The following is a 25,577-nucleotide window of genomic DNA, read 5'->3' on the forward strand; positions in this document are numbered from 1 at the left end:
GGCCCAAGGCTGTTTAGATATTCAGTCCTCCCAAAATGTATTTATTGAGGGTGAGACTTGAAGAAAATGGGGGTGGGGAGCTTCCTGATTTAAAACCATTTTTTCTTTCTTTTTTTAGGAAATGGAATTTTAAAAATATATTTCAGGAGCAGTCAAATTTAAATATAATTTTTTGAGTGTGTTTTCCTAGAAAGAAAAGGAAAAGATGAGGGAGAAGCCACCATAACTGTCAGTAGTTACAGTTTTATACTGTGATCTCTGTTTTATTCAGATAAATCATTTTTCAACAAGCAAGGCAGACTGGCAATGTGAGCATGCAGGAAATTCTGAAATTCAGTGTTGGAATGTCTGGGTGCCGGGGAATGGTATTCTTGGTTAAGTACAGACATTACAGTGTGCAACGACCCAGGTTCAAGCCCCCACTCCCCACCTGCAGGGGGAAGCTTCACGAGTGTTGAAACAGGTGTTTCTCTTTCTCCCTCTCTATCTCCTCCTTCCCTCTCAATTTCTCACTGTCTCTATCCAATAAATAAATAATTTTTTAAAAGACAGACTTGGAATTTCTGGATTATTCAGATACTGCCTTTCAAAGGAAGACCACACCCAGGAACTCTCCTGCACAATTTCCTCCTCGTTTTCCCCAACCTGCATGCTCCCCCATTGAACAGATGTCATATATATATGATGTATATGTGATCAGCCTTCTTATTCACTGTTCCTTTTTGGTGTTGTCTGCTGTAGGAATTTGAGGTGATTGCCCAAATTAAGCTCCTGCAGTCTGCCTGCAACAGCTACTGCATGACCCCCGACCTGAGATTCATCCGTTGGTTCCAGAGGCAGCAGCTTCTGACAGAGGAGGAGAGGTAAGTGGCCCCTGCCCAAACCCCAAACCCTGCTCCTCCTAGGAGCCAGCCCACAGCTCTACAGTGAACAGAGGAGCCTGGGGCTGTGGGAGCCTCTGAGTCCCTGTGTTAGATGGGCCTTCAGATTCCTCCTCACCATTCACTTCTTTTTGTAGACTTAGGCAGCTGTGAAATACTTGTTTTTGAGGAGGAACTGAAATTCCACTGGGGAGAGCATTGTTGAATTGTTAGTCATTGCCGCCGCCACCACCTGTGTCTATTTTTCTAAGAGGTTTAATTATTTAGTGAGAGAAAGAGAAGAGAGACAAATCAGGGTTTTCTTTTGGCCATGTTCACTGCCAGGGATTGAACCATGGGCTCCTGGTTTGCAAGTCTTGCACTCTGTAGTTGCTGAGCCACTTCCCCTGCCACTGTGTCTTTCGCTAAATTATTGTGAGCTATCAGGGAGTTTCCTGGGGAGACAGACAGATTCATGGAGAAATGCCTTGCAGTGAGTGACTGAAATGCTGTAAAGGAAGAAGTCATAGAGGCTCATACTGGGCTGGGCTACAAAGCAAAAATGATTCCACCAGGAGAACATTGCAGGCGAGAACACAAGAAGATGCCTGGTGGCCAGACAAGCTGGGCATTCAGAGGGACAGTAAGGGCTCAGGAGTGACTGGGACATGAGTGACAGCATCCAGCATGGAAAGACGAAGGGTCCAGCACTTGAATGTTGGCTCAGTACAGACAGAGGTTGACTGGACCCTGCAGGCTAAACCCAGCCCACTGCTGGGCTTCACATTGTTAGTGGTTAAGAACAAAATAACCGTCTTCTAATATGAGAGCTACTTGAACTTCAGGTTTTAGTATTTATCAGTAAAGCCTGGCCAGAGCACAGTCTGTCCCTCTCCATCTCATCTATGGTTTCTTTCATGCTGTGGAGGCAGAGTTGACAAACTGGAGCAGAGACCCCTGCCGAGCCTGAAATACTTAATTTCTGCTCCTTTACAGAAAATATTTACTGACCCAGCTGTAAACCAGGGGGGTTCTTGAAAGTTGATTGTCAGGGAGAATCAAATAGTCAGTGGTAACAAGTATTTTGTCAATTAGGATATTGAGTTTTAGAGAGGAAGATGTGTATAAATAAGAATCTACACACAGGAGTCGGGCTGTAGCGCAGCGGGTTAAGCGCAGGTGGCGCAAAGCACAAGGACCAGCATAAGGATCCCGGTTCGAACCCCGGCTCCCCACCTGCAGGGGAGTCGCTTCACAGGCGGTGAAGCAGGTCTGCAGGTGTCTATCTTTCTCTCCCCTTCTCTGTCTTCCCCTCCTCTCTCCATTTCTCTCTGTCCTACCCAACAACGACAACAATAATAATAACTACAACAATAAAACAACAAGGGCAACAAAAGGGAATAAATAAATAAAATTTAAAAAAAAGAAAGAAAAAAAAAAGAATCTACACACAAGAACCATAACGACCCGTGTGGAGTCTGCCCAGCCGTGCAGCCCAAGTTCTGAAGCTGTTAATGTCAGCAGCTCAAGGGACTCCACGAGCCTCAGCCTCTTCAGCTGAGAAGCAGGAGGTTTCTGAGGCTCTTTGAAATCAAATACTGGATTGGTCCTGCCATGTTAAAACAAAACCTTGGCTGGGAGGATTCCTCAGCTGGTGACGTTCCCTTTGCCTTGTGGAAGCAAAGCCATCCCTGCCTCTCTGTGTTTTCTGCTGTGCTGCTCATTCTGTCTGAGTCATCTTTCTGTCTGTATAGACATCCCCCTCGTGGATAGAACACACACACCATGCCGGGAACTTCACACTTAAGGAAAATCTAGCAGGAGTGACTTTTTAAGGACTACAGGAGATGTGCTATATGAAGGCCATTTTCCCCTTACTATTTATAGAACTTTTTACAGCTCGAATAATCTCCAGATCAATACTTCCACTTAAACGAACCAGCTGGATGCACCTTTAGACACTTAACAAATGCACATCGTTAGCAACTTGCCCTGTCAGCATTCACCACACTTGCCATTCCCGACCCACTCAGACCACAGGGCATCTGTCTTCCCATGAGAGCTACAGGTGTTTGCATTTAGAGACTGGCTCCTTCTGCACCCATGAAAATCACATCTGCCCTGCATGGAGCAGTTTGGAGCTCCAGCATTTGTACTTTATTTTTTATTTACTTAATTGAGGGTTTACCATGTTACAAGATTTTTATGAGTGTAGTTTTGACCACATATGTCTAAGACTTAGCACCTCTACCCCCAAAGTGTAACACTACTACACCAAAGAAAATTTGACTTTTTTTTTTTTTTTGAGAGAGAGAGAAAAAAAATCGGAGCACTGCTATAGCATATTTAGTTCTAGGGCTTGAACCCAATATTTCATATATGCAAGTCCTACACTCTACCACTGAGCCACTTCCCTTGCCTTGTATGTATGTATGTATGTATGTATTTATGGGAGGAGGTGGGGAGAGACACCCAGAGCATCAGTCTGGTAGGCTGAGGATCAAATTCAGGATCTCAGTCCTGAGTGTCCAACACTTTACACTGCCCCACCTTCTGGCCTACTAAATAGATGTATATTTTTAAAGGTTTCTTTTGGGGCCAGGGAATTAGCACCAGTAGCAGTGCATCAGACTTGCATGGCTTCAGCTCACAATGGGTACTCACGGGATGCATTGGATCGACCTTCCTGTGGTGCATCCCTTGAGTACCCATTCATTGGGGAAACTGATGATTCTTCCTAGCTGACTGAATCCACATGGATCCCAGTCACTTTCAAAGCCAGCAACAAGCAACTCCTGACAGCTTTCAAGCTGTTGGTCCTGCTCTTCGAGTCCTCCAACTTAATGTTGAGGGGCTGTCCTTTGCCAAACGCGTTCTTATTGGTCAATTGGCGATACAGCATCAGGCAGATGTTATTTGCCTACAAGAAACACATATAGCAGTCGATGAAGCTGCTCGATTCACCATCAGTGGATTCGATTTAATATGCTATAATCTCCATCCTAAACACGGCCGAGCCATCTACGCTAAATCGTATCTTGCGGATGTTTACCACACGGCCTCTTCGACCTTCTACAACTCCATTACTATTGGAACTATTCAGCTCGTCAACGTATATAAGCCTCCCAGTGCCTCATGGGATAATGAGGTCCTGCCTAGCCCGAATCACCCAGCCGTTTACGTTGGAGACTTTTAATAGTCATCACCAAGACTGGGGATATTCCTCCACTCGTGCTGACGGCTCTATCTTAGCTGACTGGGCTTTAGCGAATGACCTCTTCCTATTATATGATCCCAAACAGCCAGGCTCTTTTCACAGTGCTAGATGGAATAAAGACTCGTCACCCGACCTGTGCTGGATTAGCACAGTCAATGGCCAAGCCTTTCCCGCTACGAGACAAGTTCTCAAGATCTTCCCGCACAGTCATCACCGCCCAGCTATCATCCACATTGGTCTCCAGCTCCCACTGATTCTGTGCTTGGAGAAACTAAGATGGAACTTTCGGAAAGCAAACTGGCGTCTGTTCAGTCATCTTACCAAAAAATCTATTCCTGCAATTCCAATTAACTCTATCCCCTCTGAAGATTCCTACAGGCGCTTCCACCAAGCCATCTTCAAAGCGGCTTCCCAAGCTATTCCTCGTGGGAGACGTGCTAACTATACGCCTTGTCTTGATGCTGAATGCGAGCAACTACTAAAGCAGTATGATGAGTCGGGCGACCCAGATGTGGCTGACCATCTCATTGCCTCCCTGGATGCAGCATGCCAAGCCCGCTGGCAACAACTCACGGAAAGTCTGAACTTCACCCACTCAAGTAGGAAGGCCTGGAAGCTTCTTCATAGTCTGGGTGCTGGTAGCCAACCCTCTCCCGTCTCCCATCCTCCCATATCTCCAAACTCAGTGGCCAGTCACCTAACTCAAGTTGGACGTGCTAAGATCGACCCAGTCTGGAAAAGAGAAATTTCCCATGAGTGGTCATCCCACTTCCGTTTATCTTGTCCATCTCCAAAACTCTCTCCCTTTACACTGTCTGAACTGGAAGACGCTTTGAAGAGGGTTAAACCGGGAACGGCTGCTGGCTATGATAACATCACCCCAGAACTCATTCTTAACTTGGGCCCTGCGGCAAAGAAGTGGCTCACTACATTCCTGTCCCACATCTTGGAATCCGAATCTATGCCCAAAATTTGGCGTCGTGTGAAGATAATAGCAGTTTTGAAACCAAAGAAAGACCCAACACTGGCCGCCAGCTATAGACCAATTTCTCTCCTCTCCGTGTGTTACAAACTCCTTGAGAGGCTGCTTCTGTCACGTATTTCTCCTCTTACAGAGAAATTTCTATCACCCGCCCAAGCTGGTTTCCACCCAGGAAGATCTACCTGCAAACAAGTCCTGGCCCTCTCAACTTACATTGAAAATGGATTCCAAAAGAATTTAAAGATGGGTGCTGTCTTTGTTGATCTCACAGCAGCCTATGACACGGTCTGGCACCATGGTCTCCTAGTCAAGATCTCAAGATGCCTGCCTCCATGGGTGGCCAACACTATATCGTTTCTTCTCCAAAACAGAAGATTCCGGGTGCATCTGGGTGACAAGTCTAGCAGATGGAGACTTGTCTCAAGTGGCCTCCCCCAGGGCTCTGTTCTGGCTCCTACGCTATTTAATATTTACATCAATGACCTCCCAGAAACTTCTTCAAGGAAGTTCATCTACGCCGATGACATCTGCTGTGCAACTCAGGCATCCAAGTTCGACATCCTCGAGGAAACACTCACGAAAGACATGTCTCTGATATCTGATTACTGTAAAAAATGGCGACTAATCCCTAGCACTGCAAAAACGGTATCATCTGTTTTCCATCTACACCATGCCTCGGCCTCGCGTGAGCTTAATGTGCAGCTTGGCGATACGAGAATCCGGCATGAAGCCCAGCCAGTCTATCTTGGCGTTACTCTCGATCGCACCCTGTCATTTCACGAACATCTCATAAAAACTGCAGCAAAGGTGGGCGCGAGGAATAACATCATTGCAAGACTGGCCAGCTCCTCATGGGGCGCGAGCGCTTCCACACTACGATCATCATCTCTGGCATTATGCTATTCCACTGCAGAATACTGTGCCCCAGTATGGTTCCGTAGCCCCCATGTCCACTTGGTCGATTCCAAATTATACTCCTCCATGAGGATAATTTCTGGAACCATCCGTTCCACCCCGGTTCCATGGCTGCCAGTTCTTAGCAACATCGCCCCGCCAGATATTCGTCGGGATGCGGCATCATCTAAGTTCATTTCCCACGTCTACGCTCGACCGTACCTGCCAATATACGCGGATATCTTCGCCCATCCTGTCCAACGCTTGACGTCTTGTCATCCAATCTGGTCTCCTACGCCTACACTGTACTTCTCTGTTCCAGACTCTTGGAAACAGAGTTGGCAGTCAGCTGAGGTAAAGAACAAACACTTCATCACAGACCCCTGCAAGCGTCAACCGGCTTTGACCTAGCACGTTATGATTGGGCCCTCCTCAATCGCTATCGAACAGGCCATGGCCGGTGCGCTGCTATGTTCCATCGCTGGGGAGCCAGAGACGACCCGAACTGCCCCTGCGGCTCCAGACAGACTATAACCCACATAGTCAACGACTGCCACCTCTCCAGATTCAAAGGAGGTCTCGAAACTTTACATCAGGCTCAACCTGACGCTGTTGACTGGCTACAGAAGAAGGGCAAACGCTAGAAGAAGAAGAAGAAGAAGCTCACAAATCCCAGGCCCCATTCCCAGATTCATTAAAATGAAAATTTGAGAGGGAGGGAGGGAGGGAGGGAGGGAGGGAGAGAGAGAGAGAGAGAGAGAGAGAGAAAGAATGCCTCAGACATGTAAGCTTTGTTCTCTACCTTCTCAGCCATTTAAGATATTTTGACAATATAAATTTTGTATAGTAAAAAAAATTTTACTTCATTTCGTGAGATGGGATAGGGTGAGGGAGACCAGAGCAGAGCAGCACTCTGCTGTGTGTGGTGCTGGCAATATGATATTCTTGCTTCTGCATCCAGAGTTCTACCACTGTGCCACTTCCCAGGCTGTGAAAAATTCTTCCTTTTCTATCTTTGGCTTCTGAAGCTTCCAGAGTACCAAGCCCAGGCTTCTGACACACGTAGAACTGACCAGCCCAACCTGTGTAACAACCAGGGAGGAGGGGATGGGAGTGGGGTGGAGGGGAGAGGCTTATATGGGAATCTCTCAAATCTGACATTTATTTATTTATTGAAAGCAAGAGAGAGAACCAGAGCATTTATTTTCATGTGATTCTGGGACTGAACTCAGAACCTCGTGCTTGAAAGTCCCAACACCTCCCCAGCCACCAGATCTGATTTTTAAATCCTCATGCTCTACGTCTGCGGTGGGAAACACAGGGTGCCTTTTCCTGTCGAATCATCAGTTCTTTTCTCCTGTAAAATGTGTGATGGAACACTGCCTTCTCAAGCCCTGGCCTCACGTGCTTCCTCTCTCTCTAGCTACACCCTCTCCTGCGAGATTGAAGCTTCCCCAGACACCAGTGCCACTTCGCCCAAGCCTCGGAAGAGCATGGTGAAGAGGCTCAGCCTGTGAGTGTTATGCTAGGGTCTCCTCAGAGGTGCTGGGGTGTCATCAGCAGGCTTCCCCTAAGCCAGGGTAGGTGAAGAGCAGTTGGCTGACTGGCTAACTAGCTCCTCTTCCTGCTGTGAACTCAGTTCATTCTCCTCTGCACTCTCTGGTGAGCCATCAGCACCTCCTGCCTGGGCCACCCCAGCAGCACCCATTACAGCTTCTGGTGACTCTCTTGCCCCGACTGGCCTTTCTCTGTCAAGTAGCCTGCTGACATGGTTGTTGACGACTGGGGGGAGGGACGGACGCGGTGTGCAGGAACAATTCCAGGGTACACTTATCAGTTTTTCTATGGCAGAGGAGGCTTAGGTGTCCAGCTGTCCCAACAAGAGTCAGTTACCGCAGAGTGAAGTTCTGGGTTGTCATCTGCAAGAGGAGGAAAATAATATCACCTCCCTCCAGGACTGTCATCAGGTCCACTGGGTTGTGACGCTGGTTCAGTAGTGTTCTGCTCTCAGGGTGTTGGGATACAAGTTGCTGTTACTCTCTGTTCTGGGTGCTCATTCTGACTGTTCCTGGGAGTGTTGACAGTTTGGCCCCATCTGCCTGTGAATCACTGGCCTGGAGCAGGCCCCACACCTGGCCATGGGTATTGTGGTGTTCCTGCGGAGCCTCTGAAAGCCCTCTCCAGGTGTGGGTGTTGTGATCACCTGCTGGCACAGGTGCTCGACTTCTGCCTGAAGCCAGGTGGCTTCAGACCATGGAGGATTTCTTGCAACATGCATGTTAGCAGGAAGCATTGGGAAGGCAATCCTGCCTTCTCTGTAAACCTCTCTTTGTTCAGCCCACCTTGGTTCTCTTGAGCACTAAATTTGTGACTTTTAGAATCACGTCTATGCACCTTTCCAGCATCTTCTGCTGTCTCTTCACTGCTGCAAATATGGGGGAGAATACTTGCCTTTGAGAGAACCCAAAGGGCCCAAGCCTTGTCAGCTGGTGAAGTCTTGTGTCCTATAGCTGAGCCCAGGAATGTGCGGTGTGTAGGGTGTCCTCTCTGCATCAGAAAGAATGGGAAATCTTTAGGGAGAAGTAAATCTCAGCTTGAGTGCCACTTCTTTGCCCTTTGACCTGTCCTTCCTCCTTGATAGAAAAATCACTTCTTTGCTCCTCTCCAACCTGAGCTGGACCCAAGATGGACTCAGTGTAGACTCCTGTCCATATTCATTGTACTGGGTGTTCTCGCATCCCAGGTCCCCTCTCTGCACTAGCATGGGCAAGAACGTTCTCTCCAGGGGAGTCTAAACCTGCTATTTGCTATGCCTATTGATTTTATTGCTAAATGAGCTCTTTGTGTTTTGTGATAATTTTATTATTATTATTATTTCAAGCTCATCTTTGTCAGGTTATTCTCTCCACCCTCGGTCAAAAGTCTATGCTGCCAAGAAGATCACTTTTTGAAATCTTTGTTTCCCTGGGAGTCTTACTGACCTGAAAGCCCCTGGTTCTCAGACCATGTAGGGAGAAAGTCTGAGCAAGGCCAAGATCACTCATGATTCCCGTGGGAACTTTTCCCCAGCTGAGGCAGATAGCTTTCCTGTCATCTACAGCGGCCAGGGGGGAGTTCTTTTTCAAATTCTTCTCACTAAGTGTGTAGTTCTGTCAGCATCCTGACTCTGCATAAAGGATGCCATCTGGAACTCCCCACATGACACCTGCAGAAGCTCTTGTGTCTTTGTTGGTTTGCACCCCACTTTTGCCAAGACCTGCGCCTCCCACTCTGTCCAGAGCAGCTGCAGACTGAGCTCACATGCTTTCTGCCTTTCAGTTCCCTTTTTGTTTGGGGCCTGTAGGGATTTTCCTTACTATCTTGCAAGCTCAGAAGAATTATTTGATGTTTCTTACCTTGCTGTTTATAGTGAAATCAGTTTAGGTCAACCATTTTGTGCAGTCAGACACCTTCCTCCTTAGCTTCTTATCCTAAGAGTATCAGCCTTCTTCTCTAGCTCACGATGTTCACTCTGTGGTGGGCGTGACTGGTGGGGTAGGTGAGGGTGGGTTATGCCATAGTGCCCCATAGGCTGGTAAGTAGAGAGCCATGACCAAGAGAGGCCTCAGATCAGTGTAACCCCTCATTCTGCTGCAATCCTGATGTTTACGGAGGGGCACGCCTGGTAGGAACCTGATAGCAAATGCTTTGCTAAAACAATAGCGATAGGGTGTGTAGGACCAAGCATTCACCAAGCACTTACTAACACATAAGTGTCAGCGTGGACCCTGGGTTTGTAAAAGCTGAAATTTCTGGTCTTGTGTTTTCTGCAGACTGTTTCTAGGGACGGATATCCTACCAAGTAGCACCCCCACCAAAGAGCAGCCCAAGTCCACAGCCAGTGGAAGCTCTGGAGAGAGCATGGACTCTGTCAGTGTGTCCTCCTGCGAGTCCAACCACTCAGAGGCTGAGGAGGGCTCGGTGACACCCATGGACACCCCTGATGAGCCTCAGAAAAAGGTATCCACTTCTCTTTTCTTACTGCCTAACCCATACCCCTGAAAGCTCTTGCCACACAAGGAAGGTCAGTTTTCAAGCTTTATGGTCATTTGACAGTTAAAGGCAGAACTGCACCTAAGCACCGTTCCTCATGAAAATGGGTCTAGAAGCATTTAGCATTTCAGTTATCTACCTTGCCTTGGAAATAATGTTCTGTATCCAATAGCAAGTGGAGGACTGTGACCTGTAACCTGGGCAGACCTTTACTTGGGTATGAAGTGACATTTGGGGATTTCCTTTTATATATATATATATATATATATATATTTAAGAAAGGAGACATTAACAAAACCGTAGGATAGGAGTACAGTTCCACACAATTCCCACCACAGAGTCTCCATATCCCATCCCCTCCCCTGATAGCTTTCCCAGTCTCTATCCCTCTGGGAGTATGGACCCAGGGTTGTTGTGGGTTGCAGAAGGTGGAAGGTCTGCCTTCTGTAATTGCTTCCCCGCTGAACATGGGCATTGACTGGTCGATCCATACTCCCAGTCTGCCTCTCTCTTTCCTAGTGATTTCCTTTTTTAAAATATTCTTTTAATATAATATTTAATATAATAAATATTTATTATTTGTTGATTATTTATTCTGCATAGAGGCAGAGAAATTGAGAGGGAAGGGGGAAAGAGAGAGAATAAGAGAGACACCTGCAACGCTGCTTCACCACTCATGAAGCTTCCCCCCTACTTGTGGGAACTGGAGGACAAGGGCTTGAACCTGGGTCCTTGCACACAGTGGTGTACGTGCTCAGCCAGGTGTGCCACCACCCACCCCCTGTGAAGTGACATTTTATATCTGCTTTGTTCAGATTCCAATCAGTCTTTTTCAAAAACTTGTTCTTCATTGCTTAAAATTTCAGAAGGATTTTGGGATTTCTGTTTAAAGTTGCCACAACCCACAGCCTGGGCATCCCCCAGACTTTACTCTCATTATAAATATCATTAATGTCACAAGAAACCTAATGAGGGAGAGGGAAAAAAAATCTATATAGAGGCAAAGGAAGCTAAACTGTTGAGAACATGAGAAAAACACCTAAATGATAGAGCCAAGGTAAGACTCTTAGATCAGAACTCTCACATGAGTCTGCTGGCTGTGCAAACTACCCAGGCAGTGGAACCAGATGTCTGGTTGTCATAGGAAGTAGTCTACAGGAAAGGAAATAGAATCATTTCCATTTTGCTGGGGGAAAACTCAATTTCTGTACTGTGAAAAGTATCCAGGTATGAAAAAATTAGTTACTTTTTAAAATGTCTTCCAGAACCCTTTGAAATGGAGTTAATGTGGCCTATTTAGGTTAGCTCATTTAGGTTAGCTCAGTTCATTCTGAAAATGTTTGTGTGGCTTTCTGCAGTAGGAATGGATAGTTAAATGGCTCAATGCCATGACTTTGGGAGACACCTTCCTGTTGAATTCGGGCCACACTATGTCTTTAGCACTTGGTGTTCACTTGCTGTTAATCTGAAAAGCACATTGGCTGCAGCACCTCACCGCATCATTGGCCCTGACAAGCACCATGGAAGCCCACACAGGCAATTCTAGCAGCAGATGATGGTGGTGGAGTCACCCCTGGGAAAGTCATTCTGCTTCTCGCTTCCCCATCTTTAAAATCCCATGCCCACTCGACTGTTGTGAGATCAGGTCTACAAAAGCTCATTTTAGGACCTCATAGTACTGAGCAACACAGGAGAAATGCTATTTGTCTGCTCACAAGTGATGGTACATGCACACTGGCCTTTGCCACGTACTTGCTCTGTGAACCTTACTATGTGAGGCAGAGCACCTGGGAGCACTAGTGCTGTAGACACTTTCCCTGTGGCCCTCAGGCTTCTGAGCCGGAGTGAGGGCCAGGCTCCAAGGGCCTTCCCGGCACTGCGCCTCCTGCAGAGCTGTGTAACCTGGGGTCCTGACTTTAGAAACTTCCAAACATGATTCTTACTCCATTTTCTGCTTGGGAAGTGGAGTTTCTGTGACCTGATGCCAGACATGGTCCCGGCTGAGGGCAGCAGGACCCACTAGCCAGCAAGGCTTTCCTGGTGGCCCTGCTCCTCCCACTTCCTCCCCAGCCTGCCCTGCCTGTAGAATAGCTTTGAGTAAGTGGTATATACTGCCACCTGCTGGTCACATCTCCACAGAACAGCAAAAACGGAGAAACTGGAGCACCCTGGCCCCCAGGATGGAGAGCAGGTGTAGTTGCTGATAGGAACTGCTGGGTATGGGGGTCTGGGGAGAAGTACTCACACTAGAGTCAAGACACAGGGGCTGTGGGCAGAAGTAAGTGACTGTGTCCTCCCTCCACACACCCACCTCTGCTGGCCGGGATATGTCTCCTCCTGCAGCTTTCCGAGTCATCGTCGTCCTGCTCCTCCATCCACTCCATGGACACGGCTTCCTCAGGGATGTCATCCTTGATCAACCCCCTGTCCTCACCCCCGGCCTGCAACCACTACCCCAAGATGCACAAGCGCTCTGTGTCGGTGACCTCCATCACCTCGGCCGTGCTGCCACCCGCCTATAACCAGCAGAGTGAGGACACCTGCATCGTCCGCATCAGCCTGGAGGATGACAATGGCAACATGTACAAGAGCATCCTGGTGAGGCCCTGTGGGCCCCCGACAGCTGAGCACCCCTGGGTCTACCAGCCACACCGTCAGCTGATGCACACGCACCTACAAAACAGATCTGCGTGTGTGCCCGGATCTCCCTGGGTGGAGGCCAAGGGTGCTATACAGGGAGAAACCCGCAGTGCCTAGGCATTGGGGCACAAGCCTTCCATGCATGAGGCCCTGGGATCAAGCCTCACCGCCACTTGGGAACACTGAGCACAGCACTAGGGGAGCTTATTGGATGGTGGAGTGTTGGGCTGCGACGCAGAGGAGAGAGAGGAGATCTGGAGCAGAGAGGGAATCTTTATTCACGCCGGCACCTCAGAGTTGGGTGAGAGCTTAGCGGTTCGGGCCACGTGGAGCTAGCAAAATGGCCACAGTCACCAAGGTGAAAAGCGGGCAAAGAGAGAGAGAGGTGGAAGCAGGAGGGCTTTATAGGGCACAAACCGGAAGTGGAGTCGGGACAGGATTGGCTAGGAAACAAGGCACTCCAGGAATAGGGTTTCTGTCGCCGGAATTGACAATACCCTGAGGGGACAACATGGTGGATGTGACCGCATCTGCACAATTTCCCAACAGTGGAGTGGTGCTGTGATGTCTCCCCTTTCCTTATCCCCCCAAAATAGAGCATGAAAATTGGGCCAAGTTGGAGTCAGGAGAGGCAGTTCAACTGGTAGAGTGTGCACCTTATATGAGACCCTGGGTTTGAGCCTTAGTGCCACATGGGAGCACTGTTATCAGTGACAGGGTGTTGTGCTCTCTCTGCACATGGTAAAGTGGCCCTCTGCAGGCTCAGTTATCTTCTGGCCCCACTGTGACAGTGTCATAGGACAGCTCAGCGAGGAGGGCAGCTGTGGCTGCATTTCTGAAGGTGCTGTGCCTGTGGGTGTGTCCTGCCTCTGTTTATCCTTCTCCTGAGCTCTCCTGAGGTGGGGGCACAGGCATGCATGCTCCCCCCACCCATAGTGCCAGGCGGCACTGTGGAGCTCTGAGAGCAGATTGCCTGCTTGTCATTTTTTGGCCACTGGGTTAGGGTTAGTTAGGATCCCGGCCTGGTTCCCACAGGGGCTGCCAGAACAGGAGGGCCGGGGAGCCCTTTCTGGAGGCACAGCGCTCACTGCTTCTCTCCTGCCTTTGCAGTTGACGAGCCAGGACAAGACCCCTGCGGTGATCCAGAGAGCCATGCTCAAGCACAACCTGGACTCAGACCCGGCCGACGAGTATGAGCTGGTGCAGGTCATCTCAGAGGACAAAGGTGCCGGAGAGTGTCCCTTTTTAGGGGATGTGGGTGCTTCCACTGCACCCCCTCACTTGCAGAGTTCAATGTCTCAGGCTGCCCCTCCCGGTACCAGGCTTACCCTTACTGCAGTTTGGCTGGACACTTTATAAGCTTTTCATTCCATGTCCCTCTAGAAGGAGGCCTGTCCCTGGGCAGAGGTGGGGCTGGGGGCTCCTGCTGAGTCTCTGTGAATGGCCGCACACTGCACATCGCAGCCCGCGCACCTTTAGCCATGGATGCTCTTCTGAGCTGGGTGTGACTGTGCAGTTCAGCAGTTCCTGAAAGGCTGACTTTGATTGTATCCTCACTCACCATCCTTCAGATCACAAGAACTTGTGTGAGTGGGAGTCGGGCGGTAGCGCAGTGGGTTAAGCACAGGTGGCACAAAGCACAAGGACCAGCAGAAGGATCCCGGTTCGAGCCCCCGGCTCCCCACCTACAGGGGAGTCACTTCACAGGAGGTGAAGCAGATCTGCAGGTGTCTGTCTTTCTCTCCCCCTCTCTGTCTTCCCCTCCTCTCTCCATTTCTCTCTGTCCTATCCAACATCAATTACATCAATAATTACAACAATAAAACAGCAAGGGCAACAAAAGGGAATAAATAAAATAAATGTTAAAAAAAAAAACGAACTTGTATGAGAGCAGCACCCAAAGCTTCTTTGCCTTGGACCCAGGCCCATGGTGGCCCCTTTGTGTCCAGGCAGTAGCCCACCTATCACTTTGGTGCCCCAAGCTGGCTGCCCATACCCACAAGTTGATGGCCTTCTCCCCCATACTCTCTTTCAGAACTTGTGATCCCAGACTCCGCAAATGTCTTTTATGCCATGAATAGCCAGGTAAACTTCGACTTCATCTTACGCAAAAAGAACTCAACAGAGGAGCCGGTGAAGCTGCGCAGCCGGACCAGCCTGACCTTGCCCAGGACAGCGAAGCGGGGCTGCTGGAGCAACAGGCACAGCAAGATCACCCTCTGACGGGGCCCTGGCACCGGGTGGAGGGGCTGGGCACCTGTGAGGCTGCAGCCAATGTGCAGGGTGCCCCCGATGTCAGCATGCCTCAGGAAACAGATGAACCTGACACACAAAAAAAGATGAACTATTTACTGATTGCCGAGGGTGTGTTGGAGACTGAAGTATGACATACTCTTGCCCGTAGACACACACACACACACACACACACACACACACATATATATATGCATATGGTCTCTATGTGTATACATATAAATAAGCAAGCGACTTATGGGATGTCCTGGACTGTGGAAAAATGAATTTGCACAATCACCTGGGAAGCTGAGGTCTTTGTACAGGGAACCAGAAGGAACTGTGAACCTCGCATCAGACCTTCCGAGTGAATGAGACCAATCCCAGGAATACGGAGGAGGGTCCTTCGTGCCAGTATTACAAGAAATCCAAACTATTTTTATAAAGGGAAAGGACTACTTTCCCCATCAAGTGCCACCAGAGAAGAATGTTGCAGAGTCGGGAACCACATGGGCTGCATGAAAGGCCACTACGGAGAGGGTTTGGAGGAGCCTGTGACCTTTAACCTCTGCAGCATCTCTGGATTTCTCACCTCCCCTCTTCAGCAGGAGGAGCTCTGGGAAGTGGGGGGGGGGGGCAGGTGGGAATCTCCATGGGCTGGTCCTGCTGTTAGGATCCCTGGAGGAAACCCTGGGCCATGCTGATTTCCATTTCTCCCCATAAGGACTTATGCCCACCACCGCCGTGGCACAGAGAGCCCTATGCTTTGTCTGTCAGAAATGGAGGTGCAAGTGCAGGGGGGCTGGGGTGGCATGGTGTGGCGACCTCTGGGAACACCTTTTTCACGCCCAGCTCGGTGTTTTTTGCCATCTGGGTTGTTACACCCTCTATTTTGTGCAATTTGTGCTTCCAGTGTTGAAACCCTACTGCAAGCAACTATATGCAATCTTTTGGAGGCTGCGAAGGGTTTGGGAATGAGCCCCTCTGTGCCCTCTGCCCCAGGCAGACCCTTGTTTGCTCATTTTGCCTATTAGCAGTGCCTCATCCTGGGGAGAAACGGGGCTGCAGCTCTGACCCGAGTCACTGCAGAGAGAAGCCACCACCCTTTCCGGTCCCCACACTCGCCATCCAGCGTTTCTCCCCCTGCCCAGTCTGAGCTGTGCTGGGGTTTCAGTTAAAAGCCGTATGTGTGACACTGACCTGGACTAGAAGCACTTTCAGGATTGCCCTTTCTTAGAAAAATAGTTCTCAAAAGTGCCAGCTCTCATTCCCAAAGTGAAGAGAGCAAACCCAGAATGTGAAGTGCAGCTTGTAACAGTGAGCCCCACCTAAAGGCAGTGTGAGATTCACGCCGCGTGCACAGCCACCCGGAATTAGCAGGCCTGCCAGGGGAGTGACAGTGGGACACAGACGGAGCAGGAGGCCCCCTTCCTTCTGGCCTTTGCAGGAGACCAGATGGCGCATTGTCTGACAGACTGGGTCGCACCCAGTCTGAGGACTAGCAAATTCTGCTCTCCCCTGGACCCTCTGATATTTGTTTCTGTGCTCGATGGAGAGTTGGCTGGGCTGGTAGGTGGCGTGAAAGCCAGTGTGGCCTCAGGCTTCAGGCCTGGGCTGGAAGGTCTAACAGATCTCAGCCGCCTGGTCTGGTTAGAGCATGGCCACCAAGACAGCCATGCTGTGCTGAGCGCACCCCATGTATTTATACTGTACATGTAAAGTCTAGATTTATATACTGCAATGTAAAATATATATATATATTTTCCTTTTTTTTTTTAAGACAATGGAGATTCCTGGTGGAGGAAACCTCACCTCATTTGTCTAATGGCACTTTACATGTCTCGCTGTGTCTGTCCCCGCGGGGAGAGGCAGGCGAGGCCAAGCCACTCACATGCTTGTCTTCCTGCATCTCCACCCGCTTTCAGCCTCCCGGTGAAACTAATAAACTGGCCAGGGACTCACTGGGCAGCTGTTGCTGTTGCCACACCCAAGGGCGTGGATTTGGCGTATTTGTCAACTGGGGTCTGGTTTTCAGATTGATCTGGGAGGTGTTTTTGGGAAACCCACATGGGCTCAGTGGGTGGGAACAGCAGAAGAGCAAGAGGCAGAGTAGGGAGGGACCCCCGTACAGGCCAGAGTATGAAGAAGTGAGGGGAGAAGCCAGGACATTGAGGTTGTCTGGTGCTGTGGTGCTCTGAGTTAGGCAGTGAGGCAGTCTGGGAGGAAAGGCAGCTCGGAGGGCCAGGAGATAGCTCTGGTAGAGTGCACACCATGCACTCTATGCAGGAGGCCCTGGGTTTGAGCCACTCCACCACACAGGAGCACCATGGAGGGCACAGGCATCTCCACAAGTGGAATAGTTTCTCTCCTTTCCCTTCTCCCTCAAAAGAGAAAGGGTGGGCTAGGGAGACCACTCAGTGGAGATACCATGCATACAGAAGGCCCTGGGTTCAATGTCCACTGTCACATAAATTGGAAAAGAGAAAAAATCCGATTTGAGTGAGGGTGTAGGGTAGCCTGTGGCCTCCTTCCCGACAGTCCCCTCCCACCACTTAGTTGCTGCCGCCCCCATGCAGCTCTTCAGAGAGGGGGATAGCACAGCACTGGAGCTGCCTCCAGCCAGGTGGTTCTTGAAACTCCTCACTTTTGCTGAGGCAGGAGAGCCCCCAAAGGCAGGTCGACTGAGGTGGGCAGCACTCACATGCATCTCCCTGTCACTCACTAGACCACGCCCCAACAGTCCCCACTGCTTTCCAGCAGGTCCCTAAGTGGATCCAGGTGACCCAGCTGTGCCCCCCCCCCCGGTGGCTTTTGGGAGGGGGATCTGTACAGGTGTTCTGATCACTGATTATACAGGGCGGGTGAGTAAAGAGGGTGTTCATCTCATCATTCTTCTAGAGCAGTGGTCCCGTCTCACTTTTTTCTAGAAAAGAGGCTTGGGGACTTTGCCCAAAGGGACAATGAGCAGAGTTACTTCTCTGGAGCATTTTCCAATCCTCACACAGCATGGAGCTCTCAGGAGCCTGCAGTGCTGCTCTGCACGCAGGCTCTCCAGAGGGTTCCCTGACTCCATGTACTTTGCTGCTGCTCCTGCCACATAGCTTACAACCCAGATCTACAGGCTCAGGAAGAGGAGTGATTTCCACTGTGCTCTGCACCCTCTTGGACCCCAGCGGCAATCTGAAGATGGAAGTCCTCATGAAAGGAGTGTGTCAGATGAGGTCAAGCCAGGCTGAGGGATCAGGAAATCCGACTTAGGACAGTGACTGCCGGTTATGTCACTCTTGGTGGTTCTGGCCCCAAGTTGAGTCCACCTGCAGTCCTATGGGGTGTACAGGTCACCCTAAAAGTGAGCAGGAGTGCTGGAAGGACTCAAAGTGGGGGCTTCACTCTGCAGAGAGTGAAGAGGGAATGAGAGAGGTGCTCTGAGAACGAGGAGCCCCAGAGTCAGCCCCAGAGTCGCTTCACCTTGTCTGGAATCAACTGAAAAGTTGTTGGTTTTGCTTTCTGGGTTGCAGCTCCCAACTCATGTGTTTCTAACATGACCACTTGGACTAGACTCGGGGCTACTTTGTAGATGGAGTTGTGGGCCATATTAGCAAAACTGGAACATTGAAAATCTTTCCACATAAAGCACCAGATCAATAGGAGCCAGGTCGATCTGGGAGTCTAGACTCAGATTCTAGAACCACTAGGGAGTATGGTTTCTCAACACACATGCTAGAGAAAGGACTCACTAGTGTGTAACAAATGGGGGAACTGAATATAGTGAACTTTGTCTTGGCAGGTGGAGGGCAGCTTGCACATGATGTAGTCTCTCCTCATGTGGCAGACTCAGGGCCAAGCAGAGCACAGGACTTGCTTGATGCCCAGCACCACCTATGCCAGAGTGTTGCTCTCATTCTAATAACTAAATCTGTGAGGTGGGGAACCAGGGCCTGCCACAGAAGCAGTTTTATGACTCTGGAATGTCTTTTTTTTTTTTCATTCAGAGAAAGGAGAGTCACCACAGCTCCAGAAATCCCTCCAGTGCTGTAGCGCCTCCCATGTGATGCCAGGGTTCAAACCTGGTGAGCACAGCAAAATACTTCATCCAGTGACTGTCTGGCCCCTAAATTTAAAAAAAATTATTTGTTAAAAATCAAAAGGGAAAGGAGCAATAGGAAGACACCTGCAGCACTGTTTCACCACTCACGAAGCTTTTCCCTATGCAAGTGGGGACCAGGGGCTTGAGCCCAAGTCTTTGCACATGGTAATTATGTTCTACCAGATGCTCCTCCTGCTCCTTACGCCCAAATGTAAGATGAGCTCCCCTCTGTCCTCCCACTGGGGACTTCTGTCCTTTGTAGCAGAGGATTATCTTCATCTCCCACTTCTACTCATGGTCTAGGACCACTCCCTCTGCACAGGGAGTTCAGCTACCACCCCAGTTTCCCATGGGGGGGCCCCAGTAGGCATTCGGACCCTACCTCTAAACTCTTTATTCAGATGAAAACCTCATACCTCTGGGATTTGTCCAAACCAAAAAAAAAAAAAAAAAATCACCAGAGTGCTGAGCTAGTTTTTTGTTGTTTTGCTTTTTTAATTTTTCACACAAAGCTCTAGAAGGCAAATGGGCTCTTACCTCCCCAACTCAGGAGAGACCCGGTGTCTTAAACGCAGGAGAAGCTGAGTGCCTCTCTGGTTTTCAGAGTTCCTGTCGTGGGTCTTATGACCCCAGGGTCAAGTCCATGTGGTGTGACACCCCTCATACCACCCCACCCTCGCAAGACTTCAGCCACTCAGCTGCAGCCAGCAGTGCCAGCACCGCAGAGTCAGGGTGTGTGTAGACAGAAGGGGATTGATTCACAGAGGTCGAGAGCAGGTGCCCTGTAGGACAGAAGTTCCAACCTGCACAGAACAAAGGTCTTCAGAGGAGAGGGGAGTAGGAAGGGTAAAGCTCTTAAGAGACCTGGGGTTCTGAGATGCTGACTACTGTCCACAATTTTCCCAGCAGACGAGCCAGGCTTGCGATTCCAGACCAGCAGGGAGCAGCAGAGGCCGGCTGACAGCGCCAATCTATTCACAGTTAGCAGTCCTAATTGACAATTCCAGAATTAAACACCAATGTCCTTTAAGAGTGAGAATTCATACTCCCATCAGACCAGCTGATTGGGGCGGGGGGAGAAAATAGAAGTTCTCCATTAAACAAAAGCACCCAAAAATCAACTCAAGTCTCCCTGTACTCCCAATATCCCAGCATTTCCCACCCCATCAGAGAAAGAAAGTCAAGCTCTGACAAAGTTCTATGTACTAAAAGGTGGCACCAGCCAAGGTCTTGTTCCCTGTTCTGTTGGCATGTCCACGTAAGGAATGTCATCCATGAAGTCACCCTGGGGACCCAGGCTGGGTGCAGAGACCAACCTGGCGGTGTTGGGTCTGAGTACTGAGGACAGGGCTGGAGACCACTTCTGGCAGGAGGCCGTGTGAAGAACACCAATCTAAGGGTGACCCACAACAGAGACCCTCAGAGCAGAAGATGGAGCTGGGGGCCACAGCGAAATCCAAATCCATTTTATAGAAAACTTGTCTCCTAAGAAGGAGGGGCTGTGTGCCCGGGACGCTGCCTCAGAGAGCCTCCTGGTTGTAAGGAATCTTGAATGTCCATCCATGTTTGCAACAAGGGCTCTCTCTCACTGGAAGTGGAGAAGCAGCTCCTTCCAGTTGATTGTGGAGTGTCCTATCAGGCCTCCCTGCAGAGGATTCCCTGGGGGGGGCATGTTGAGGGGTCAGAACACTGAGCCCAGTTGTCTGCACTGACCACCCTCCAGGGGCCAGAGTAGCCTGGGACTTACCCATTTCCCCCCCCCCCCATGGTTTGCAAAATAGAAAATTCAAAATGGAATGAAAAACCCCGGTGAGGTCAGTTACCTGAAAATGTGTTCTGCCTTTTAACAGGGTCTCAGAAAACTCCCAGCTGTGATTCTAGCTTCAGGGTGGGGGGAGGGCATGGGATATAGAGCATCGGGACCCAGGACAGCTCTCATACACCAACCCCGACCCCTCAATATATTAATTTATCTTCATAAATAGAGCATCCAAACCCAAGTGGCCATATATTTTTTTTAAAAGTAAAAGCCCAAGCCAATGTGTCCTATCAAATATCTACATACCCTCAAACATCTATGAACTACATCGACGTGGACATCTGGACACTTCTCACAGTTGCCACGAGAGTCAAGGCCAAGTCTAGACAGATCTAAACATCCCTAGTGGATAAGGAGGTTAAGATTAAAAAAAAAAAAAGAAAGAAAGAAAAAGAAAAAGAAAAAAAGAAAAAGATAGCTCTCTCTGCAGCATGGCTCAGGACAGAATTCCTTTACGTAAAAAGCCCAATGTATTTCAGTGATCTGACTTCCCCTCCTCCTGATGCCCCTAACTTGTTAGAAACAAGGTCACAGCTCTCATGCCTGCTAGTGAGCTCCAGCTGGAGCACAGAGACCAAGATCTGGGGGCCTGGTTGCCTTGCCCACCCACTTACTGGTATGATTCCTGCCCCTTTGGCCAAGTTGGTGGTCCAGCCCTAAAGTGGGAGCTATAGCACACAGGTTGTGGATAGGGCTCAGGCCTGCTGTCTAAATGGTAACTGCCATGATGTCTCTCATCTAGCCATCTCCAGAAACTGGGGGTTCGCTTTCCCATTCTCCTCCCCTGTGGAGATAAATGAATCTTGACCCTTCCCATCAAACCCCTTTGGTGCAGTGCCATGACCCAGGAGACTGCTGAGCAGACAGCCAGGCCTCCACACACTGGGGGCCTCAGAGATCATCCCTGGGCGGCGTTGTGTCCAGGGCAGTGGGTGGCAGGGCCTCCGTGTTCTTGGCGCTGCTGGGGAGCTGGCCTTGCTTGCGTGACTTCCAGGAGTGGGTCCTGTCCCAGTCGGTGGCCACTGTCTCGTTGTCCCAGATGGTGGAGGTCTCCGTGTCACTCAGGTAGCCAGGCTGGCCGGTGTAGTGTGTGGGGTAGATGAGCAATGGCTCGGCAGAGAAGGCTTTCAAATCCCTGGACTCATAATGCTCCTTGTACTCGGCTCTGAAAGCGAGAGGAGAGGTGCAGGTGTGACAGAGGGCAGGGCTGCTGGGGAGCACAGCGATTTCTTGGATTATTTTCCAAGATGAGTCCACAGTACCTACCTACAAACCCAATAACGTTTTTAAGGATCTCACCCAGGAAGGTCAGGACAGATCTGTCGTATTTGCGTCTTCTCATTTACAAGATGCAGTTTGGAGGAGATGGGAGGGAGCTCACCCAGTAGGGTGCACACCTTGGAGGCCCTGAGTTAGACCTCTGGCACCATGTGGAGAGCTCTATTGGAGGAGGAGGGATACTGTGGTGTCTCTCATCTCTCTCTCTCTCAAAAATACTGAATGTTCAAATCAGCCCAGAGACTTACACAGGATGCTTATTGTACATGATGGGCAGGAACTCATCCACAGGCAGCATCTTCCCAAAAGGATCGGCTCCAACCAGCTTCTGGGCCCCTTCCAGGGAGATGACGTAGCCCAGCGTCCAGTAGGAGTAGTCAGCTTCTACCAGGTTCACCACCCCAGGCACTGCTTTTTCCGGCTCCTTCACTTGCATCCTCTTCCTGCCAATGTAACTAGAGAGAAGTGGGCAGAGGAGAAAACCGTCGATTTGTATCCTAGGTATCGACAGGAATGGAGTATGGCTGTGATTTATATGGACACTTGAGAGAACTTGGGCCAACTGTGCCTTTTACTACATGTTCCAATTCCTAAGCACATCAGAGGGCTAGGCTACCCTTTCCCTGGCTCTGTTCAATGGCAGCCCAGCTACTAATGCCCAGAAGACTATGTCCTAGCTGCAAAGTTAAGATGGAGAGAGATCAGATGTTTCTATTTACTTATTTACTTATTTATTTTCCCTTTTGTTGCCCTTGTTATAGTTATTGTTGTTGTTGATGTCGTCATTGTTAGATAGGACAGAGAGAAACGGAGAGAGGAGGGGAAAACAGAGAGGGGGAGAGAAAGACAGACACCTGCAGACCTGCTTCACTGCTTGTGAAGCGACTCCTCTGCAGGTGGGGAGCCGGGGACTCGAACCGGGATCCTTAGGCTGGTCCTTGCGCTTTGCACCACGTGCACTTAACCTGCTGCACTACCGTTCGACTCCTGAGAGATCAGACATTTCTTAAAGAAGGCATGGGGCTCCCGGCTGTGTTCACAGAATTTGGAAGTGACCAAAGAAGGCAGATGAGAGATGCCCAACTTTGTTGCTTCCAAGTCCCCAAGGCACTAGCCTGTGATGCTTTCTGTGCAATTCTCCCTGTGTTAGTGAGAGACACAAGGCAGGGCAGGTGGTGGGAGAGGAAGGGTCTGCAGTGAGAGCCCCAGGAGCCCAAGGGCTCTTTCCTGGGGACCCAGAGTGACAACACCTACAGGGCTTCCTCCCCCAGCCTGTCCTATGCTCCACTGCAGCACAAGGTGGGGGCCCATTCCACCTCCCTTCATCTTCTCATGGGTCTGTGAGCCACTGTATTTGTCTGGAGCCTGTGTGATTTTTTTATTAAAATATTTTATTTATTTATTTTTAAATTGAGAGGGGGGATTAACAGACCAGAGTACTGCTCAGCACTGGTCTATGGTGGGCTGGGGACTGAACCTGGCACCTAAGAACATCAGATATGAGAGGTTTTGTTTGTGTGTTTGTATAAGCATTATGCTGTCTCCCCAGCCCCTGAGCCCGTGTGAGTTCCACCAGCTAGGAGCACCACTATTTCACCCTGAAAAAAAAATGCTCTTGCTCAGTTTTCAAAGGGTTCCTCTTGGGGAAACATAGCAAGATCTGCAGACCAAGTCTGTTGTTCACCTCTAGTTCTTGTGGGAACATCAGACATACATGCTGCATGTCTGAGAATGACTTCCTCTGTGGCATTGTCCAGGGGAAGAGACACTCTTGTTACTGCTTGACATGTGGCTGAGGCAACCCAGGAGCTGAGTTTGTACTCAGTTAATTTTATTTAATCTTGTTTTACAATAGAAAATGAATAAAATATCATTTCTGTCAGATGAAAGTTTAACAGTTTTGGCAGGACCACAGCTTACTTCAGAGTTAAAAGCTTAGCATCAATTAAGATGTATTCTAAGTCCACAGTGGGCTGTGAAGATGGCGCATGTGTGTGCGCGCGCACACACACACACACACACTGTGGGCTGTCTTATTAGTAGCTTCAAAATACTGGCCATGTTCATTTCTTTATGCAAACACCAAATCTGTAGAAGAAGATACCCAGAAATCACTCCCACTCACTGTTGCAGCAAAATCAATAAAATACCTAGAAATAAACCTGACCAAAGAAGTGAAAGACTTGTATACTCAAAACTATGAGTCACTATTCAAGGAAATAGAAAATGACACCAAGAAATGGAAAGACATCCCATGCTCATGGATTGGAAGAATTAATATCATCAAAATGAATTCTCCCCAGAGCCATATACAAATTTAATGCAAGACCTATCAAAGTTCCACCAAGCTTCTTTAAGAGAATAGAACACAAACTGCAATCATTTATTTGGGACCAGAAAACACCCAGAATTGCCAAAACAGTCTTGAGGAAAAGAAACAGAAATGGAGGCATCACACTCCCAGATCTCAAACTATATTATAAGGCCATCATCATCAAAACAGCCTGGTACTGGAACAAAAATAGGCACACAGACCAGTGAACCAGAACTGAAAGCCCAAAACTAAACCCCCACAACTATAGACATCTAATCTTTGATAAGGGGGCCCAAAGTATTAAATGGTGGAAGGAGGCTCTCTTCAATAAATGGTGCTGGGAAAACTGGGTCAAAACATGCAGAAGAATGAAACTGAACTACCTTATCTCACCAGAAACAAAAATCAACTCCAAATGGATCAAGGACATGGATGTTAGACCAGAAACTATCAAATACTTAGAGGAAAACATTGGTAAAACAGTTTCCCACCTACAGCTCAAAGACATCTTTGATGAATCAAACCCAATTGCAAGGAAGACGAAAGCAGAAACAAATCAGTGGGACTACATCAAATTGAAAAGCTTCTGCACAGCCAAAGAAACTTTCACACAAACAAGGAGACCCCTCACAGAATGGGAGAAGATCTTCACATGCCAAACATCAGACAAGAGACTAATCACCAAAATATACAAAGAGCTCAGCAAACTTAGCAACAAAAAAGCAAATAACCCCATCCAAAAATGGGCAGAGGATATGAACAGAACATTCACTACAAAAGAGACCCAAAAGGCTAACAAACACATAAAAAATTGCTCCAGGTCGCTGATTGTCAGAGAAATGTAAATAAAGACAACATTGAGATACCACCTCACCCCTGTGAGAATGGCATACATCAAAAAGGACAGCAGCAACAAATGCTGGAGAGGCTGTGGAGACAGAGGGACCCTTCTGCACTGCTGGTGGGAATGTAAATTGGTCCAGCCCCTGTGGAGAGCAGTCTGGAGAACTCTCACAAGGCTAGACATGGACCTTCCATATGACTCAGTAATTCCTCTCTTGGGGATATACCCCAAGGACTCCATAACACCCAACCAAAAAGATACTTGTACACCTTTGTTCATAGCAGCACAATTCATAATAGCTAAAACCTGGAAGCAACCCAGGTGCCTAACAACAGATGAGTGGCTGAGAAAGCTGTGGTGTATATATACACAATGGAA

At 49.0% G+C, this 25,577-nt stretch overlaps 2 protein-coding genes across 9 annotated transcripts in view; one reads left to right on the top strand and one right to left on the bottom strand.

The window, feature by feature from the left end:
• Positions 1 to 16,848, top strand: part of RGL1 (ral guanine nucleotide dissociation stimulator like 1) — a 223,560-nt gene extending 206,712 nt beyond the window's left edge. For all 8 annotated transcript variants that reach the window (XM_016188465.2, XM_060197817.1, XM_016188467.2 and 5 more), the window contains 6 exons: positions 742 to 863; positions 7,377 to 7,466; positions 9,766 to 9,952; positions 12,329 to 12,583; positions 13,736 to 13,850; positions 14,661 to 16,848. In XM_016188465.2, coding sequence (XP_016043951.1) covers positions 742 to 863; positions 7,377 to 7,466; positions 9,766 to 9,952; positions 12,329 to 12,583; positions 13,736 to 13,850; positions 14,661 to 14,848 — 957 coding nt within the window. In that variant the 3' untranslated portion in view covers positions 14,849 to 16,848. The remainder of the gene's footprint in view (positions 1 to 741; positions 864 to 7,376; positions 7,467 to 9,765; positions 9,953 to 12,328; positions 12,584 to 13,735; positions 13,851 to 14,660) is intronic.
• A 2,570-nt stretch (positions 16,849 to 19,418) lies between these two features.
• COLGALT2 (collagen beta(1-O)galactosyltransferase 2) overlaps positions 19,419 to 25,577 on the bottom strand; it is a 90,546-nt gene continuing 84,387 nt past the window's right edge. Inside the window, exons 11-12 of the mRNA XM_060197821.1 lie at positions 22,290 to 22,496; positions 19,419 to 21,928 (exon numbers count right to left, since the gene is read on the bottom strand). Of these exons, the coding sequence (XP_060053804.1) occupies positions 21,655 to 21,928; positions 22,290 to 22,496 (481 nt within the window). The 3' untranslated portion in view covers positions 19,419 to 21,654. The remainder of the gene's footprint in view (positions 21,929 to 22,289; positions 22,497 to 25,577) is intronic.

The sequence above is a fragment of the Erinaceus europaeus genome, chromosome 9 (genome assembly GCF_950295315.1).
Source record: "Erinaceus europaeus chromosome 9, mEriEur2.1, whole genome shotgun sequence".
NCBI lineage: Eukaryota > Metazoa > Chordata > Mammalia > Eulipotyphla > Erinaceidae > Erinaceus > Erinaceus europaeus.